This window comes from Tachysurus vachellii, chromosome 8 (genome assembly GCF_030014155.1).
Source record: "Tachysurus vachellii isolate PV-2020 chromosome 8, HZAU_Pvac_v1, whole genome shotgun sequence".
Classification (NCBI taxonomy): Eukaryota; Metazoa; Chordata; class Actinopteri; order Siluriformes; family Bagridae; genus Tachysurus; species Tachysurus vachellii.
In genome coordinates, this window is record NC_083467.1 from 13,286,602 (window position 1) to 13,305,302 (window position 18,701).

General features: G+C 40.3%; 2 protein-coding genes across 5 annotated transcripts; both read right to left on the minus strand.

Moving 5' to 3' along the window:
- Nucleotides 1–117: 117 nt before the first annotated feature.
- On the minus strand, nt 118–3,015 carry si:ch211-218d20.15 (uncharacterized). Of its 3 annotated transcripts, none has more exons than XM_060877302.1 (8): nt 2,765–3,015; nt 2,302–2,354; nt 2,114–2,168; nt 1,954–2,021; nt 1,776–1,878; nt 1,547–1,665; nt 1,209–1,354; nt 118–794 (listed from the first exon to the last, which is right to left on the minus strand). In XM_060877302.1, the coding sequence occupies exons 1-8, from the start codon at nt 2,826–2,828 to the stop codon at nt 689–691; spliced, it is 714 nt and encodes a 237-aa protein (XP_060733285.1). In that variant the 5' UTR covers nt 2,829–3,015; the 3' UTR covers nt 118–688. The 3 variants fall into 3 exon arrangements, with proteins under 3 accessions (XP_060733285.1, XP_060733284.1, XP_060733286.1); XM_060877301.1 differs by having other exon boundaries at nt 121–794; nt 2,236–2,354; XM_060877303.1 differs by lacking the exon at nt 2,765–3,015 and adding an exon at nt 2,489–2,551 and having other exon boundaries at nt 122–794; nt 2,236–2,354.
- A 1,344-nt stretch (nt 3,016–4,359) lies between these two features.
- On the minus strand, nt 4,360–18,089 carry med14 (mediator complex subunit 14). Of its 2 annotated transcripts, XM_060876329.1 has the most exons (30): nt 17,705–18,089; nt 17,095–17,121; nt 16,856–16,961; nt 16,463–16,636; nt 16,144–16,273; nt 15,879–16,007; nt 15,670–15,777; nt 14,708–14,840; nt 14,482–14,632; nt 14,239–14,350; nt 14,005–14,130; nt 13,189–13,267; nt 12,920–13,079; nt 12,639–12,833; nt 11,749–11,880; nt 11,569–11,645; nt 11,240–11,400; nt 10,917–11,063; nt 10,575–10,666; nt 10,294–10,446; nt 9,662–9,931; nt 9,102–9,336; nt 8,575–8,700; nt 7,713–7,889; nt 7,276–7,514; nt 6,709–6,888; nt 6,198–6,305; nt 5,971–6,096; nt 5,580–5,769; nt 4,360–5,136 (listed from the first exon to the last, which is right to left on the minus strand). In XM_060876329.1, exons 1-30 carry the CDS (start codon nt 17,872–17,874, stop codon nt 5,063–5,065), a joined length of 4,287 nt encoding a protein of 1,428 aa, XP_060732312.1. In that variant the 5' UTR covers nt 17,875–18,089; the 3' UTR covers nt 4,360–5,062. The 2 variants fall into 2 exon arrangements, with proteins under 2 accessions (XP_060732312.1, XP_060732313.1); XM_060876330.1 differs by lacking the exon at nt 8,575–8,700.
- Between the last annotated feature and the right edge of the window lie 612 nt (nt 18,090–18,701).

Here is an 18,701-nt window from a genome sequence, read left to right on the forward strand (position 1 = left end):
AAAAAAAAAAAAAGAAAGAAAAGAAAGAAAGAAAAAGTGTTTTAAAAGTAGTAGGAAATCATATGAAACAGTTCATTCTCTTACAGAAAAAAAGGTTCTGTCCAGATACGTTTAGTGCAAACGTGTGGGATTAGCATTTATTTATTTATTAAGAATTAGCATTTATTTTTTTTTACAATTTACCTACAAAAATCTAAAAGGTTTTAAAAGAAATGTGAAAGAAAACATTTTTAAAATAGTTAGAATTTTGCCATTAACCCCTCGGGCTCCAGACCTGATTCGACCGCAGGAATGTGTATCTGGCTTAAGTGCATTTATATTTACAGCATTTAGAAGACAGACACCTTCCTCCAGAGTGACTTACAATTTTTTTATTTCAATTTATACAACTGAGCATTAAGGGCTTTGCTGAGGGGCCCAACAGTGGCAGCTTGGTGGAGCTGGGATTCAAACTCATGATCAGTACTCTGATCAGTAGTCCAACACCTTAACCACTAGGCTACCATATCTTGTGCTAAGGATACGCAAACCTTTGAACTTAGCATGACTACTGAATAACTGCAGCATTCATCATGGTCTGCTTCACTTTTATGAACAAAATGAAGATTGCAATATTTTGCAATATCTTACTAACTGACAGCATACATATACACCTCCCTATCTACTGCACCATGCCATTTTTTTCCTGTCAGGTCAACTCAGAGACAAATGCCAGGACTGGACTGATTTCCTCAGTGAGCTCTTCTGGAAGTGAAGAGATGGCTGATATTAGGCTCTGGGTTATTTGTGATACCCTGTAAAAATAAATAAAACACAAATGGAATTTCAGTTTGTAGAAGTAGTAGATGTTCATTATCAGGACGTTGTCAGTCATGATTGTGTGTTTGATTCGTTTGTTTATTCATCTTCAGTAAGCACTTTATGCTGATCAGGGTCACGGTGGATCTAAAGCCAATTCTGGGAACACTGGGAATTAGGCAAGAGGATTCTAGTCCATCAAAAGATGCCTTGTATCCACACATTTACACACACATTAAACCATAGAACTGGGTTGAACCAGACAAGAACATGCATAAAAGCTTCACATAGACAAGAATTTAAGCTCAAGATTAACATAAGAAGCTGTGAAATCGCAGTCCCACTTTGTTGCTGGCCCAAAAAGACCCATAAAATAATACATAAAACAATAACAAACGTAACACACTTACAAGCTGACGTACTGGGCTGGTAAGAGTGGTTCTTGCTCGGATCCTTCCTCTGCTACTAAAGACATCTTTATCTGCCTAAAATTGGCTTCAATGTCTTTCTTTATAGCTGACAATGGCAATACATCTTTGAAGCTGTTAAGCACTTGCTGAAAAACAAGCCAAATATGCAAATAAGGAATAGCAGTACACGTGACTCATCTGAATGCAATTTCCTGATCTTTGACAGAATAAACAATTAAATGAATATTAATGTATTTACCGAGTGACCAAGTGAAATCAAGCACTAAGTTTGTAAATAAGCTAATGAAATCACTGATGTGGCAAAAAATGTAACTCACATGTACTACAGCAAGCTGATGGGCCATATATTTGTGTCTTCTGATGTCCTTCACATCATTGTCTAGTTGCTGACTAAGCCTCAGCAGTTGGTTTAGTCTCACAAGGTGAGGGAAATAGCCTTTAAATGGAATATCAATAAGTCCTTAAAACATAACATAGACAATTTTCTTCAAAAAAGCATAATGTGTTTTCTTTCTTTGTCTGTTTACAAGTGAAGCAGCAAATCACCATCCAATGCTGGTCTCTCCAGCATATCCACAGGACTTCCATGGATTATGTAGACTTCTACTCGAGGGAACATGAGAGACAATCCAGCAATGTCCATGTAGTTCTGGTTGAAAGGAAAAAGGCATTATCCTAGAGCAGGCTAAATCAAGAAGACACTGTTTACAGTTTACTGAGTTACCTCCAGCAATGGTGCAGGTTTGGGCAAGTGTTCAAGGCACTGCTTCATCTGATCTACAATCTCAGCACCTGTGTGCAGTGTGAAGAAAGCAATTTAAGTGTGGAGCAATCCTGGAATCTCTATCCTGTAAACCATGTTAAATAAATAATGGGAAGCTTACCTTGATTCTGAAAGGTTTCCGATTCCTCAGGACTCATGTCACGTTTTGACTGCCCCTACAAGTAACACACGTTTGTCAATACATGCAGACTATGAAGAGATTTTCAGAAGCAGAAGGCTTACCAGATGGACCTGAGCTCTGACAAGGAGGTCGAGTTGGCTACAGAGACAAAGCATGTCTAGTGCTACCTGCTCTGGGCTCAGGTGAATGGGCCTCAGCGGCTTCTTCAGATAAACCTCCACTGGACAACGGCATGTAGGTGCAGACAGATGCAACAAGGATAATCACTTTAACATCTTTAGCTGAATAAAGTGTAAAACAGCAATGTAGTAACTCATTAAACGTCATTTAAATGTCCTTTTAAACTTAACAGACCTAAAAGCTCTACTAACAAATCAGTAGCTCACACACACACACACTCACACACACACACTCTCTCTCTCTCTCACACACACACACATTCACACTCACACTTTCTCTCTCACACACACTCTCTCTCTCACACACACACACACACACTCACACTCACACTCTCTCTCTCTCTCTCTCTCTCTCTCACACACACACACTCACACACACACACACACACACACACTCACACACTCTCTCTCTCACACACACACACAAACACACACACACACACACACACACCTTTGAACCTGCTGTCATATGCGCATGGTTGACAAAGTGGTGCTGATAAACTGACAGCTGTCATCTTTGCAGCTCTGTCAGGATTTAGCTGTTTAAAACCTCTTTATGATCCCTCCATCCCTGAGACAGAACCGTCCACCGAGAGCATCATCCTTTCCAGACATTTTTCTACGTTTAACTGGTTTTAAATCTCAAACGTATCGCGCGGAAAAGCCATTCAATTATGGCTCTAGACAACAGAGACAGATGACGTAATCACCTAGACTGGGTTGCCAGGTGCACGAAAATCCACACAGCAGAAGAATGAATTTTTTTTTCTTGCAACTGTTGTTATACACACTTGAAATTAATTATATGTCTAATATAACACATAATTATTATAAATATTTATACTTTCCGCCACGAAAACTCTTCTCACTCCTACCAGAAATTAGCTGGATATAGGTGTTGTTTTGTGTATTTAATAAAATGTAATTATTCACATGGTTTATTTATTGAATAATGTGTATATATCTTAGCTTAGTATATATTTATCTTAGCTGTTGAATTCTCTAAAATGTGTTAGAAATACACAGTCAGCAATGAGGAAAGCTGTTTGTGGACATTTGATCATTGTAATCCACCATTTCTCAAACTGGTTTAAACAATTGCCCTTATACATTTTCCCTTCACTGGTGCTAAGAGGCCCAAACATCTAGCAAAACAATGTCCCTGAGAACACAGTGAGTTCTATGATGTGCAAAGGTTGACGCAGAAGTACTTGAGTGCAACCAGGGGCGCCACTAGCAATTTTGGGCCCTATGAAAGAAAATGAGACTGGGCCCCCTACCACGCCCATTTTGCACCAAACATACAAGCCTCTGGGGGCCCCAAAAGTGCATGGGCCCTTAGAATAGTCCTAACCTCCCCCCTTTAGTGGCACCCCTGATTGCAACACTGATCTCACTATTGCTCTTGTGGCTCATTAATCCTCAAATCCATGCTCCAAAATCTAGTGGAAATCATGACGAATATTATTACAGCAAAAGGAGACTAAATCTCAAATGGGAGACTCAGAAAGGACATTGAGGATGCGTTCAATAACTAGTCTGTCCTGTACCACAAGAACAAATGTTGCTCCCAGAAGATCATGTGGATAATCAACATGTATAATTTAAGTATAAGTTAAGTTTAAGTAAATTTTAAATATCAGTTTGTCTTTTGAAACAAAACATTTTAGAGAAAGAGAAAACCCTTAGAAATTCATATTAGGGCTCAAGTAGCCTGTAAATGCCAATCTGTTGGAAAGTCAGTAAAACTAATTCAAATATGTCCAATTCCAAGCCAGATTTCTGTATAGCACCCATCATATTGTTAAAAAAAATACTCTGGCTTTGATATTTATTTATAGAATCACTAAAGTTTACCTACCAGACATACATGTTATAAAGGATGTTATAATCAACATAATAAACAGCTCTTACTCAGACACGAGTACAATCACTGTTTAGCCACAACATAACACTTTTCAGTGACTTCAGTAAGCATTCATTATAATCTTATCACAACTTAATATTATTTTCTTCAGCCTGCAAGATGGTGAGAAATGACAAATACCAGTTTCAAATATTTATTAAACAGTAATAAAGACAGAGGTTACCATCAGGATTCAAATGCAGTCATCCAAAAATAGGGCTTCTTCTGAAAGTTTGGTACAGTCTATACAGTGTTCAGGTTTACCGCAATAATGAGCGGTCAAATGATTTGCCAGTTAAAAAAAAAGAAAAGAAAGAAAGAAGAATTAAAGGAAAGGATATTAAATAGTGTCATCAAAAAGAATTCATCCCCAATATCAACACAGTATTGATAGCTTGCATTATAAAAAAAGAATGAAGTTTTTTATTTTTTTTTATCCCCAAAATGCTTATTTTCTTAAAGGCAGACATTAAAATAATATATAAAAAGCATTTACAGCTGAGGGTAAACAAACCTATTTTTTCTAATTTCAAACTTTTATTTAAGAAGTGCACCAGACAAAAATAAACTGTCCTTTTCCTTAATTGTGTCCTGAATTTATAGATGTATGCATGGCACGTTCACAGATGCACTGTCCTTCATTCAGTTACATACACTCATGATGAAGCAAAACCAAAAAAAAATATTCCATTCCATCATAATTTCTTTTTCTTTCTTTTATGACAGAACTTTGTACACCTGAAGAAAAATTCTGTGGCTGTATGTAAGAGCCTGGATCTGCATACAGCTTGCCTTTACTCAGTGTGTTCCCAGTTTGACCTGGAGAAGCTGGACTGAGGTATCTTATGGCCGTGCACCAGGATTCAGCGTCAGGTTAGCCATGAGTTCATGAACAGAGGCAAATATTGTACATTCTCCTAAAAGAAAACAGATTTATATGTTATTAACTGCCTAGGCTATGCAATTAAAAGGAACTAAATAAAAAAACAACAACAAAAAAACACTTCATATCCTATAAAAACAATTGAATTAAAAAGTAATTAAACAAAATAGCAATAATATACTGATACTGACAAAGTCACTTCGCACAGGTCAATAAGTAGTACAAATAAGAAATGTATGGAACCAGTCAAGTTCATTATCATATTCAACATGAACATAACGCTTGTCCCATAAACACAATTTCTTGTTATTTATAAGAGAACTTGAGCTATACTTGTACACCTTTAATAATTATTTGATCATAATTATTAGATCATAATCATCATTCATAAGTTTAGTTTGCTCTTTGATATAAACCTAAGGAATACATGAAACATAATATGTACAGTAAAACAAGTCACATGACTTGAATACATACCTGGTCGAGCTGGGTGATGCTCATTAAACCTCCTGAGGATGGTGCTGACCATGAGAGCAGCGGCTCCAGAAGAGCTGTGTTGTCGAGGGATGTCAGCTTGCTGTGTCAGCCCTGTGGCCATGTCATACACGATGGGCACAATGATGCTAATGGGCTCCTGAGGTACAGGTACTCTCTGAGTCAGCTGGAGCTAAGGACAAAGGAACTTGGTTAATCAGAAGATTCACTGACTGACAGTAGATCTTCTTTTAGGTAACTCGACTGACAGTAAAACTTTTCTCCGTCTTTTCTCCGTTATTTTATTCTGATTAAGCGTCTCTTTTCCTCAGGAAAGTGTAAGGATGATATAACTCACAGCTTCACTGGTGAGTTGAGTCATGGCAATACTTACAAAGAACAGCATTTTGGTCTTGAGCACTACAGCGATAGTTCCTGGAGGAGCAATGGGTGGAGCGCTGGGTGGGATTGTCAGACAGAACTGAACATTCCACTTTAGTTGGGCTGCTTGGTCAGGGAACTGCAGGAGTAAAAATAATTAAAGGTTATTGAGACTTACAAAACAAAACACAAACACACATGCACCCAGGTTGTTGCATACAGGTTTCTATACTCTCTTACCAGCTCAAGCTTCATAATTCGAACACAGTCTCTGAGGATGTTGGTGGGAGCCCCCAACAGTTTTGTAAAGGCATTTAGAGTGTTGTACTTAAAGGGTGGACCTGCAACCTAAAAAAAAATAAATGGGACAAGAAATTACTTATATCCACTCACAGGGCAAACAGTCTTAGCCAAGCAGGGCTGGAGTTTGGCATGTTACTGGAAATCACTTCTTATAAAACACTATGGTTAATATGCTGGTTAGATGTTAAGCAGGGAAATGAGAAAACTGTGCTGAACTCTAGCACATGAAGATCTAAGACCGTAAGAACCTTTTTGGTTAATTTATGAACTTAAATCACAGAACAGACAGTTTTAATTTAGTCCTCTGAAATGGTCTGAACAGGAAATAGCTCCAGACACATTCGATTAATTACATTTCTACAGACACTCGAACCAAAATAGACAAGATAATTGCTTAATCTACAGGTGACATCCTCTGGAATAAGGCTGGGGAGGATTCTTGTCTTACCCTGGTCTCAAAGAACTTCTCCAAAACTTGCAGTTCTTCTTGTGACCAGGGACCAGTGTTCTCCGGCGTGACTTTCAGCTGCAGGGTCTGGTAGCTCTTTGGGTTCAAAGCCACCCGACATTTCAGCACTTCTGTCTTAAACATGATGACTCCTGGCTCATTGGAGTTCACAATAGTGAGCTATAGAGAGGAGAAAGAGATGGTGGCTATGTACAGATATAGGATCATGCAGACAATTTTCTCAGACACAGATTAAGCCTTATAAAGGTATTCAAAAGAATGATCATCATAATTATCATTATTATCAGCTTATAACTATGTGTGTGAAAAGAACTCCAAAAAGTGAAACATGTGGAAGCACTGGAGAAAAAAAATGCTATTGAATCTCATAGTATGTGCTCTCTACAAAATAAAATAATTTAAAAAAAAAACCCAGCACATAAAGTGAGGATTGAATATACTTATGAATGCAGTAATTTTCTCCATCACTAGACAAAGTATTTAATCATAGGGTTACACCCCCTCCTTCGTTCCCAGACGACCAAGAGCATAAAGAGGGGAACTTACATTGGATTCTAGCTGGATGATCCGCTGTAAATGCCTCCTCATAATGACTGAGCCTAGGAAGCGCTCAAGTGGCGAACACAGGTAACTTCCAGCCAGCCCTGGCACCAGGCACATGGTGGGTGAGGGCAGCAGTAGCACATGCAAGGCATTGTGTGTGAGGATGGTGGGGATGGAGGCCGCCCATGAGCGCTGAGGTAGCTTACGAGGTGGAGGCATACTAGTCGGCATCACTTGGGAACCTACGCACACATGAAATCAACGTTATTCAGTTCTGCTGTCTGACAAAGAGCCATTGGGAAGAAGAATATTCACTACTAAAGCTGTAACAACTACTCAACAAAGTAACACTTTGTCCTCCATTGCTCTTAAGAAAAGCTGTCTGCAGTGAACATATCAGGTTTATAATTAGCTCAGCTGGATTTTGTGCTTTTACTCACTGGTCCCAGCACGAGGAGAGTGTGAGGCATCTGGAATGGGCGAGTGGAGAGAAGGGTTACCAGGTGACATGCCGTGGATGCGTGGGGAAGGACCAGAGACTTGTGGAGAGCTGGGCCATGTGCCAGTCCTCTGGCTGGGAGACACCATGGGGTACGGGGAACTGGGGTCCAACGCTCCTATAGTGCAATCAGAGTACAGCCTGATACCTCCAAATATGTGTGTTACGCTCAGTGACACTCAGAGTATCACAATATGAATTAATATAAGTAAGTTAATTACAGATTGTCATGGTCAGATTTGGTTTTTACATTAATGTTAAGTCCTAAGTGATTAGATAGAATTAGACTCTGAATGTTACAATTTTGAATAGACTAATAATTTTACATTTGTTACATCATAAACCTTTTTATTTTGCATTGTTAAATGCAAATAGGGTCACAAAAATATAATTTCTGTACATAATCTCCTGTACATTTCCTTTGACTCACCCTCATAAATACATACAAAACGAATGTGACAGAAAGTGAATTTAACGATCATGTTTCATTATTTATAAGCATTTAATATGCCTCAGTCCTATAACAACATGCATGTACAAAGGACTCCTTCATTTTACTAAAACAAGAAATTAGAAAAATTAGTATCAACAGCCAAACCATCACCCAATCAGTGTCCATTCGATCTCATTTGTTAATGTTAGTAAGAAATTAGCCCCTGCACCAACATTGCTCACACAGTAATCCCTGTCAGAGCCCAAACAGCTCTCTCCCAGAGCCTGCTGAGGGCTGCTTCTCAGTAGCGGGAACAGCTAAGGCCAGCTGAAGCCATTACTAAATGAATGCTGCCCCCTCTGACACTTACCATGTGGGCTGGCAAAGTTGGAGGTCTGGCCCATAGAAATGCCCAAAGAGGAGGGAGACGGAGTGGGCCCAAAGGGCGAGGGCGCCCGCAGAGCTCCACTAGGGGAACTGGCTGCATGGATGTTCCCTGCACACAGTCAACTGATGAGAAGTCTGTCTCTATCACTGCTGTTCTCTCACACACAAATTCACAATCTAAAGCTGAAGCAGGACAGCCCTATGATTGAGATGAGTAGACAGGCACAGGGCAGTGAGCATGCTCTGACCCAGAATTTTATGTTCATGGTTAATAATGAGGTAAATATACAGAGCCAAAACAAAATCCACCATACATGTCTGCACAGTGACAGGTTAAATGTGTGCGTAGCGCTTGCAGCATGTGGTAAAATAACCATAAGCACTGTTTTTTAATCCCATAATTATCACAATGCAAAGCCAAGCAGGTATGGGGCATAGTTAAAAAAAAGCAGAACCACATACTGCACCAGGCACTGGATGCAGTATGAATGAAGTGCACCAGGCACTTACCAGGTGAATGCGTCGGCATCATAGAGGGTGACGGGGCCACACCGCCATGGTAGGGGTTGTTTGGAGAAGTGAGGGGTGGGTAGACCCCCTGGCCTCTGATTGGCTGTTGAGGTTGCATGTGGGTCATAAGTGTGTCCATGACATCAACACCAACTGGAGAGGGTGGATTGTCATCCTCGTTGACTGAACGCCGCCGTGCATCCTGGTTGCTATCCACAAACATGTTCAGGAATGTCTACAATAAAAAATTCAAATTAAGAAAAATTTAGCCAATGTTATGTAATTTGCATTCATCTGACCATCACAGATCATACATAATGAAGTGAGCAAAAATATGTGAATTCAAAATCTGTATTGAACATCAAATATTGCCCTGTCAAGCCATTGCTCATCAGGCCACACAAGCTCTAGTAGTTGTCTATGATCATGATAAATCTGACACACATATGGTGAGCTGCGTACCAACACAGAGGCACAAAGCCCTAGTAATGGCTAACCTCTATTTTTCATCGTTATGTTGGGTATTTGAAAATAATGATGGCAAAAAATGGCATTTATACCTTTAGTCCAGGAGCTGGATAGAAGCCCTCTACAATCTTGGTGTTGTCAAATAGGCTGTAGGCACCATCACGGATGGCCACTACGCCTCGACTGCGGCAGTAGATGTCTATGCAGTACATGTTGCGGAACGCAAGACGGATGTGGGTGGGGGATTGTGGTAGGATGGAAAAGCACTGGTAGGCTGTGTTGGTCCTCTGGGTAAGACCGAGCATGGGCACAGTTGGCAGTTTGTTGATAGCATTCAAAGGGGCCTGTGTGTCTGACAGTACCTGAAGAGAGCAAAGAAATATTTGAGTTAATATCACTTGACATTTCTTTTAAGGTGCGGGAACTTGGCTGGAATATTGCCAGTGATCTATAATCAATTTAAGCTTAATGCTGCCAGGAAGTATCGTAAAGTTCATATTCTATGCTGCTTTGTTCTATCTATACTGCTCACAACACTCGGAAGTATTAGTATGGCTGTTCAGTCTTTCTCCACTCATGGAGATTTCAATTTTAATTTCAACCATCAATGAACATCTCTAATAAATCTAGGTCTGCACTAGCATTTTGAGTATTAGAGTCAAATTGAAGAGGGCATCTTCAAAGTTTTAGCACATTTAAGTACATGCAAAAAAACTAAATGAACCTGTAGTAGCTGCACCACACTGGGGGTCTTGTTGAACATCTCCTGGAGCTGGTGGAGGATGATGTTGTGGCAGTTGCTGCAGCCTGAGTTTGGTCCAACCGTGCCCAGTGCAAGGTGGAAGCGCTGGGTTGCAGAGTTCCACTGAATTGTTACCTTCAGAGGTTAAATCATATTGAGAATTACAGGCATCTCGATCATGCAGAGCATCAATTATGATACTACATACATTAGCCATGTAGAGAGATAAAAAGTGAGTATTCAGTTCACTAACATATACTTACAGAGCTGCCTTTTGTGTTGCCATAACATAGGACTAATTTCCGATAGTTATACAACCGTATTTCAGAGAAGAGACTCAAGTAGGAGGGCATTTCTGCAAGTGGGAGGAAAGTTAAGACATAAATTTAGTGAACTCAATACTATGGACGGCACACCTGCTTCAATCCTTAACTCTGGCTCCTGTCTGTGCAGAGTCTGTGCACATGTTCTCCCCATGGTCTGTGCTAAGTTCACTGGTTTACTACCGCCTTCCAAAACTATGCCATTAGCTGGATCGCCTACAGTAAATGAGTGAAATTTGTAAGTGTGTGTGTGCATGGTGATCTGTGATGGATTGTACTCACCCGGAAAAGCCCGCGAGAAGTCCAGCACACACTGATACAGCTGGCTGATGCTGTTCCAGTCATTAAGGAACATTTCTACCACTTTCCGTCCTCCCACGGGTTCCGACAGCGGGTTCTCATATGTCAGGTACACATGTCGTGTTGAGGCTGCATGAGGACATACAGAGGGACTCATAACTGCTGAAGCACAAACCATTCCATTTATGTCTGGTTCCTGAAAGTCTTGACTGACATGTGATCAATAAAAGTTTATTGTAATATGCGTTAACCCCCAAGACCAGTGATGCTGTACATAAAGAGAGGAAGGAATAATTGATTCTCACCCTGTTCTTTACTTGATGTGCTGTTGAGGGGGCAGTTGGCAAAGACCAGCTCTGCCACCCATGTGCGGTTATTTCGGCCCTGCAATCTGAATGTGCAGTCCAGCAGAGAGCGATCCAGAGCCTTCCTCGTCTCCTCACCCACACCTTTAGCAGGTGGCACCCTGAGGTGAGGAATAGAGGGATACATGATGAAAAAAGAAGCCAATAAAATCTAAACAAATATTGGCATACCTATGAACACAATTAAGTGCTTTAAAAAATAAATACAAGTATAAGCTTCTACCTGAAATGCACACTCCATACTGTTAAGGATTTTATGAGAGGCTCACCTGAGAAGACGAATAGCGTGGCTACATCCATCTCCTTCAACCTGGACCCCTTGATGAGGAATCTCCATATTAGACAGCTGAAGACAAGGACAAATAAATGATAAATATAAGAACATGCCCGTATGGTTTGTAATGTAAAAAGATACTAACAAAATTCTAGCAGGTAAATCTCCACTGTACCTCACAGCGCAGGCCAATGAGAGGCATATTGGTGTCACACATTGCTACCAGGTGAGCCAGCTCCTTATTGAATGCACACATCTCCCCTGAGCGCTTTGGCTTTTTAGGCTCAGGAGCACCCTGCTCCACGGACTGTAAAACAACATCCATTTCAAATGTTTCTCACATGGAAAAGCGAACAAATAAAAAATATTCTAAAAAAATATACAACACTACCCAATTTTTCATCCATATACCGAGTCAATTGATCTCTTGTGCGTTGGAGCTAAATGAGTAATGCAACTAATACACAAAAGACTATTAGGTTTTTTGGAAGATTTTCTAATAAATGAATAATCAGAGTTTACATTTTGAAGATGTTTTTATACAAAAAAAAAAAACAACTCCTTTTTTCCCCCTATGAAGGTTATGCATCATATTCACAGGTGAAAAAGCACAAACAAGGGAGCATGACACATACCCTTGAGTTTTACACGCTTCTAACCAAAGAAAGTGAGATGAATAAATCAACAATTTCTATTCCCCATCCTTTCATCATGTTTGCTAATCACACCACACTGCACACATCCCCGGTTCACCTTCACCATTAACACTTATTTATTAAACTTGTATTTTGATCTTTTTCCTGCTATTTGAAAATATGCTTATAAACAAATGCGCTTATAAACAAATATACTGTGCTGCTGAATCGTGGGTTGTTATTCTGTTTGTGGTATCACAGATATAAAAGAACACTGTTTTGACTTTCTAAAAAGTTGCTCCTTGCTCCAGGAAACATCAGACCAGGGCAGGAAAATCGGGTAAAATTAGGTTTTTCTTTGCAAATGATTCCTTTTTAAAAAGACTTCTGTGTAAAAAGACAAAGTTTTATTCTGTAACCAAGTACCCACCTTCCTCTTAGTGCCAGGCCTGGTCAAGCGGCCAGGGGAAAGGTCCTGCACCAGCTTCTCAAGGTCGGGCTTGAACTGCTGCAGCAGCAGGGCACAAGGCAACCCGTCCTCCCCCTCTGGGTGACTCACTGATAGGAAGTAATATTTATACTGCAACTCTGTGGGGTTGCTGGGGATGTCAAACATTTCAAGCACCTGAGAAGAGAAGAGCAGCAGAGCTTTAAAACCATAAGGCAAAATAATATGATTCTTCCAGCTGATTTATATCTTAACAGACTCACAATGTAGTATTGTGGGAGACGAGTGAGCTTGATGAAGAGGCGGTGTTTTGTAAGGTTGCCCACAGGATGAGAGGCGGAGTTTGATAAGTGGAGAAAATCTGTGCACACTGTGGGTAGATGTTTTACAGACTGTCTGCACCGCTGCTCACCCAGCCAGAATCTATTCAACAGAAAAATAAACAACAAGCTTTACTTTAAGACAGCTACTATATAAGGTCAAAGATCAATTTGCATTGAAGAGAAACAAATGCATGCTTTATAATGCTTACTTCAGCTGCTGTAACCATGTGATGATGCGCTTCATGTCATCATTGATGGTTTTCTCAATGTCATCCAGCATCGACTGATCTGCAAAAGAGACCCACATTATCCAACAGTGGAGTGGAGTGTGCTGGGCATACAGTCAGAAAATATTAGTAACTATACAGACTGCAATCATTTTTTAGAGCTGAAGGGTTTCAACCGATACATGATCAATATTTTACATTGTATTGCAAAGGGTTGGACTGTAATTTCTAAAACATTTCTAAATTTGCTAAATCGAGAAAAAGTCTAATAATAATTTACCAGACTTATCCAGTCCTGCTCATCATGCAGAGGTTTGTTTAGAGAGAATTCTGCAATCAAATTTTAATGCGCCTCTTTGTTTAGTGCCGAGTCTTTTCAGTAAACTCAGCAAACATTTACATCTATTCCACACATCCAACTTGCCTGAAATGACAGCAGTACCAACTATTTTTCTTATTAATTATTATGCACTCTCCTAAAGAACAATACTTTTGTTCTGATGTATCAAAAAAAACAGGCCTGACATGATCTAGATTTCAGTTCACATTACTCAGGCGTAGTTCAGAAAATGACACTTTAGTAGTCCTTAAAATTTTTCTGAAATTTCAAAAAAACTGAAAAGTGTCATTACCCTTGTTACTACTTATGTAGCTCAATACAGGACAGACACGCACCACAATATACGATGCATGAAGATGAACAAAAAGAACAACATTTCCTTGAATTATAAGTATTATATAATATAAGTAAATCGAAAACAATCTGGAAAAAAAAGAAAAGAAAAAAAAAGCGCTTACCAATTCCATACATCATTGGCTGAAACATTCCTGAGTGCAGGTCAACAAATATGTGTAGACACTCAGACCTTCCACATGGCTCCAGAATAGGAATGACAAGAGTAGGAAGAGCAGTCTCTATAAATGCTGCAGTGAACACACACACACACACCGGTTACACATTTGTGCACGTTGTAACATTGTCAAACACGTGTAGGAAGAGGTTTCCTGATCAATAAAAGCAGCGACTCTTACAGTTGTCACTGGGATTGCTGCTCTTCAGTATGGCTTTGAGTTCCTGCAGCTTCTGATGGGAACGGGCATGAACACTGTCAATCAAAAGCTTTTCCACTGAGAGGTGGTCAATCTGCATTGGAAAAAACACCAATAAAGTCATCCGAATAGAAAATATAAGAGCGTACCAGTGCAGTTCTACAACAATCTAGAATACACACAGACACAAGAGCACAAATCTTAAAATTCAGACAACCCTAATACCTTCATGGCTCTTTCCATTAATTTGGAATCACAGGCTGGCAGCGGAGGCTCATGGGAAATCTGCAATGGCTTCGATCCATCTGTTTCGTCAATCTTGATGCTGACTTTGTGCACTGATGCTGTACCTGTCTTACGGCCCAGCACCTGTTGACTGAAGAGCACAAGCTAATGAGCTACTGTTACTGATCAGTGAACCTTTAGAGGGATCAACATGAGAGTTTCTTACTTCCAGACAGCCAGGGTGAGGCACTTAGCGGGAAGGTAGCGTTCCACCTGCACTAAATCTCCCCAGCGCTCTCTGATCAGCATCAGAGTCTGAGAGTGCAGCACCTCCAGCTGAAGAGAAAGGCAAAACGAATCTGATGGAAACAGTCAAGGAACAACCAAAGACTGTTTTGGGTGAGTAAAGACAAAGCAACACAGAAATCTTTAGCAGGGGTGCCCAATTATATTCGAGAAGAGTCGGTGCGGGTGCAGATTTTCATTCCGTTCAAGCAGAAGCTACAGCTGAGTGTACTAATTGAACGGGTGGAACCAGGTGCGGCTCCAGCTTGATTTTAATGAAAACCAGCACGAACACCAGCCTTTGCGGATAACATTAGACTCTTCTGATCTGATTATCAGAAAATGCCTGTGTCTGGATCAATGTCTGTGCGTTGTGGAGTCACTGCGCAAGAGCTTGAAACTAGGATGTGGCTATAGGATTTAAAAATTTTATACTTAAAATTTACAATAAACCAACATTAACTCTAAAGACCACAATTAAACATCTTCACCGTGGCAGTAAGTCAAAAGGGCGTTGAGAAAAAGCAGGCAGCAAAAGTGCTTACTGGAAAGCAGTTAATGCCTGTGCTTTGCACACAGCTCTAGATTATCAATATAGAACCTTTCACAGCAACGTCAGCCTCACTTGGCTTTGTGCCCACTATCATAATGTGTGTCCAGCACCGCTGTGATTAGACTACACAATTTCGTTTGTATTATTGTATTAGAATAAAACTGAAAAAAGAAATGTAATAAGAAATAAACCTAACAAGTGCACCACTGAGGGCTTTATTCCCCTTAAACCACAGTAATATGGCAATGATTACAATTTGTAAGAGATTTAAAAGGGTAAACAGGATACTTAAACTATGTTAATATACTAGAGAGAAAGTGAGAAGGAAAAAAAGGACGCTGAAAGGATACGTAGGCAGTTGTACATATCCTGGAGTGGTTTTTCATCTGCACACAGGCGTGACTGTACTAGCTCATGGATGAAATTCACCTGCATGCTGTGCACCAGAGCCCGGCCATCTGGGATAGAAACGGGATACTTCAGTATATGTAGCAGTTCTAGAATATATAATAGCTTTATCTTTTATAAAAATGTGAATATAAAAAAAAATAATACACACCGCCTGTCTCCTTGTCCTCAACCAGGATCTCCAGTTTCAGCAATCTCCACGGAATCTCTGGGTCATCTCCCATGACTGTTAACGTAGCTTCAAACTCCCCCTCCACCCGGAATTTCACCCGGCCGTTAGCTGATTATAAACAGCAGCAAGTAATATTGAGATCGTACTATCATATCATATTAATATAACATAGTACTTTTTTTTTTTAAGAAGTCATTGGAACAGCTGAGATCAACGGAAAGGAAATGTGATGCTGGGTACTTACCTACAGTCAGGTTGGCCAGCTGAGGGGGCAAGTCAGTGGTGACAAGCCGATGGCGCAGGATTTGGTTCAATTGGTTCAGCGTTGACTGCTTCTCTGCTTTGGTGATAGGGTCTGGAGGGATTATTTTGTCCTAAAATTTAATGTAAAAATACAGTTTGAAACACCCAATCATACCAGGGAAAAAATATACCATGACTTGGTGTTTGTTATTAATATCGTTTACAGCAACAAATCATCTACTTTCTTGCAAGTTGTATGGCACTGAAGCTTTGTAAACAAGTTTGTAGATCTGATCCACAAGTTGTGATTGAACACTTACTCGGATGCACGTGGGAAGACGTGGGTATGACCCTGTAGTCAGAACATCAATAGCAAAAGGGATAGCGAAGCTGGGTAGGCGGGCATGTACCAAAGCATCCCGGGCTAATGATGCCAGTCTGTCTGCTGTGTCAACAAATAGGAAAGCTTGCTGGTCCAAAAATGCAGAGATCATCTGTAAACATAGCGATGAATGAGGATTCAAATCGGCAAGCAATAACTCACAAAGCAGTAGATGCTTATACATAATGTAGCATAAATTCTTGGGAGTTATTCCAAAGTGGAAAGCTTTTCACTGCACAGATTAAAGGGTGATAAACATATACTAATCATACAGATAGAGTTATATTCAGCAATGTATTAAGATAGAAAGGCAAGGTATTGAAACACATACCGCACACCTCTCCACTTTCCCAGCATTACTGGCCCATTTTACAAGAGCCAGGAGCCGTACAAAGAGCTGCCGTGTCCGGCTTGCAAAATGGACAATTTCAATTTTCCTGAATAAGAGAAAAGTTCGCCAACACAATTGGGATCGAACATATTAAAGCGTTTATTTGTTTTATTTACGTATGTATTTGCTTGAAGCAAATTAAGCAACAAATCTAGGTTAGAAGTTGGAAAATTACTCACCTTTCCATGTCGGTTTTACGTGGGAGTCTGGAAAAAGAACAGGAAATGAGGAGGTTTAAATACATGACAACACAATTATAGATCAGACATCTAAATCCAATGCATTAAAAACTGTATGAATGAGTAACAACAAGCTTTATATAAATGAACTGTGTGATGTTCTGTTTAAAAGAACAGCACCTGTATGCGTATAGAAAGGGATCACACGCTGTTTTCTAGCGAAGTTTAATGATAAAAATGACAAGTCAGCATTGTTTGTCAACTTGTTTGAGGTTAACGTGACTCCAATTAAACATTTGACCACTTAGGCTCTGTCTGCTTACGTCACAGATGAGGCTAAGCTAACAGCTACATGTAGCATGAAGCTAACTCCTTCACTGGCAATTAGCTCAATTATAACAGTATAATTCACCGTTTATACATTTTATGGTCGCTAGAATTACACATCTGATTTACTTTACTTACTAAACAGGTAGTATATAGTGTGTAATTGTTACTTTGCGTTCAAGCTCGTAGGCTAGGCAGCTTAGCTAACCGCTAACGGGAGCTAACTCTGTGCCTATTCATTGGAGAAAGCTAATCATATAGGCTAAAGCGATGGAGGACTCACAGTTCAGCCAGCAGCGTTATTTCGTGGTATGTCCGTTGTAGCAGGAACTCGATCAGGACGCTGAGGCGGACTCCTTGAGTGGCAGGAGTTCCGGGTGCAGGCTGCGGCGCTGAGCTCGGCCCCCCGACGGGAACCAGCTGGCCGTCTGTACCGATCTGCACCGGAGCCATTTTCCACGGCAAGTGTGTGTGTGTATCCGCGCTGCTGGGGCTCAAGACGCACACCGCGCTACGACAAAAGATCTACTTTAATGTTTCAAACGCTTCTGGGTGCGAAAACGCGCCTTCATTTCATAGAAAAGCACTCTAAACCTGCTGCTGAATTAGCCGTGAGAATCCCCATGGCTCCCGACTGCCATCACCGCTGAAGTCTGTCTGTGTGTGTGTGAGTGAAAGCAGCCACCGTGTTACACGTCCCTCTACCCGTTTCCTTAGGAACTCTTTTAAAATAAAAGTGTTTGTTTTACTGGATTAGGGCGTCTTGTGATGCAGCCAGTTTATAACATAACCGTCATGTATACTGTAAGATTATACACTAATCATTTATTTGTATAAAATGTTTAACATCGAAAGAGATCAATTCACATCCACCCGATAACGTGACTGAGACTTTTATTTTACAGGAAAAAAAACCCGCTGTACGCCACCATTTCTCCTGAGCGAGAGGCGTTTATAGTCAATTATTTCGTCAGTTCCAAACATTTTTTCCATACAGTTTATTATTAAACGTCTCGTTGTAGATTACAGGATTCACTGTAGCGACTCAAGGCCACAAACAATACACCAGTAACGCATAAGTAATGTAAAGAACGAAAACGAAAGGGTCAATTCGCAATGAAAATATAGTGCCCTAGAAAGTGTGCAAAAGTCCTTGCTTCCGCATACAGCGTACTTTATAGGGCGGATGGAGCTATTTAGGATTTAACCCAAATCTGACAATGAACCGTCATAATCTCTGTGCTTTGGCGCTTATTCTGTTTGTGCTCTGCTGAAGACAA

Bases quoted from the DNA above. Each gene is read 5' to 3' on its own strand.
- si:ch211-218d20.15 (XM_060877301.1), bottom strand. From the start codon at position 2,828: ATGACAGCTGTCAGTTTATCAGCACCACTTTGTCAACCATGCGCATAT. The intron at 2,355-2,764 runs GTGTGTGTGTGT...GCCGTTGTCCAG, and splicing joins ATATGACAGCAGGTTCAAAG to TGGAGGTTTATCTGAAGAAG. The intron at 2,169-2,235 runs GTAAGCCTTCTG...TGTTACTTGTAG, and splicing joins TCAGAGCTCAGGTCCATCTG to GGGCAGTCAAAACGTGACAT.
- med14 (XM_060876329.1), bottom strand. From the start codon at position 17,874: ATGGCTCCGGTGCAGATCGGTACAGACGGCCAGCTGGTTCCCGTCGGG. The intron at 13,080-13,188 runs GTAAGCATTATA...TCTGTTGAATAG, and splicing joins ACATGGTTACAGCAGCTGAA to ATTCTGGCTGGGTGAGCAGC. The intron at 7,890-8,574 runs GTAAGTGTCAGA...ATTGCACTATAG, and splicing joins CAACTTTGCCAGCCCACATG to GAGCGTTGGACCCCAGTTCC.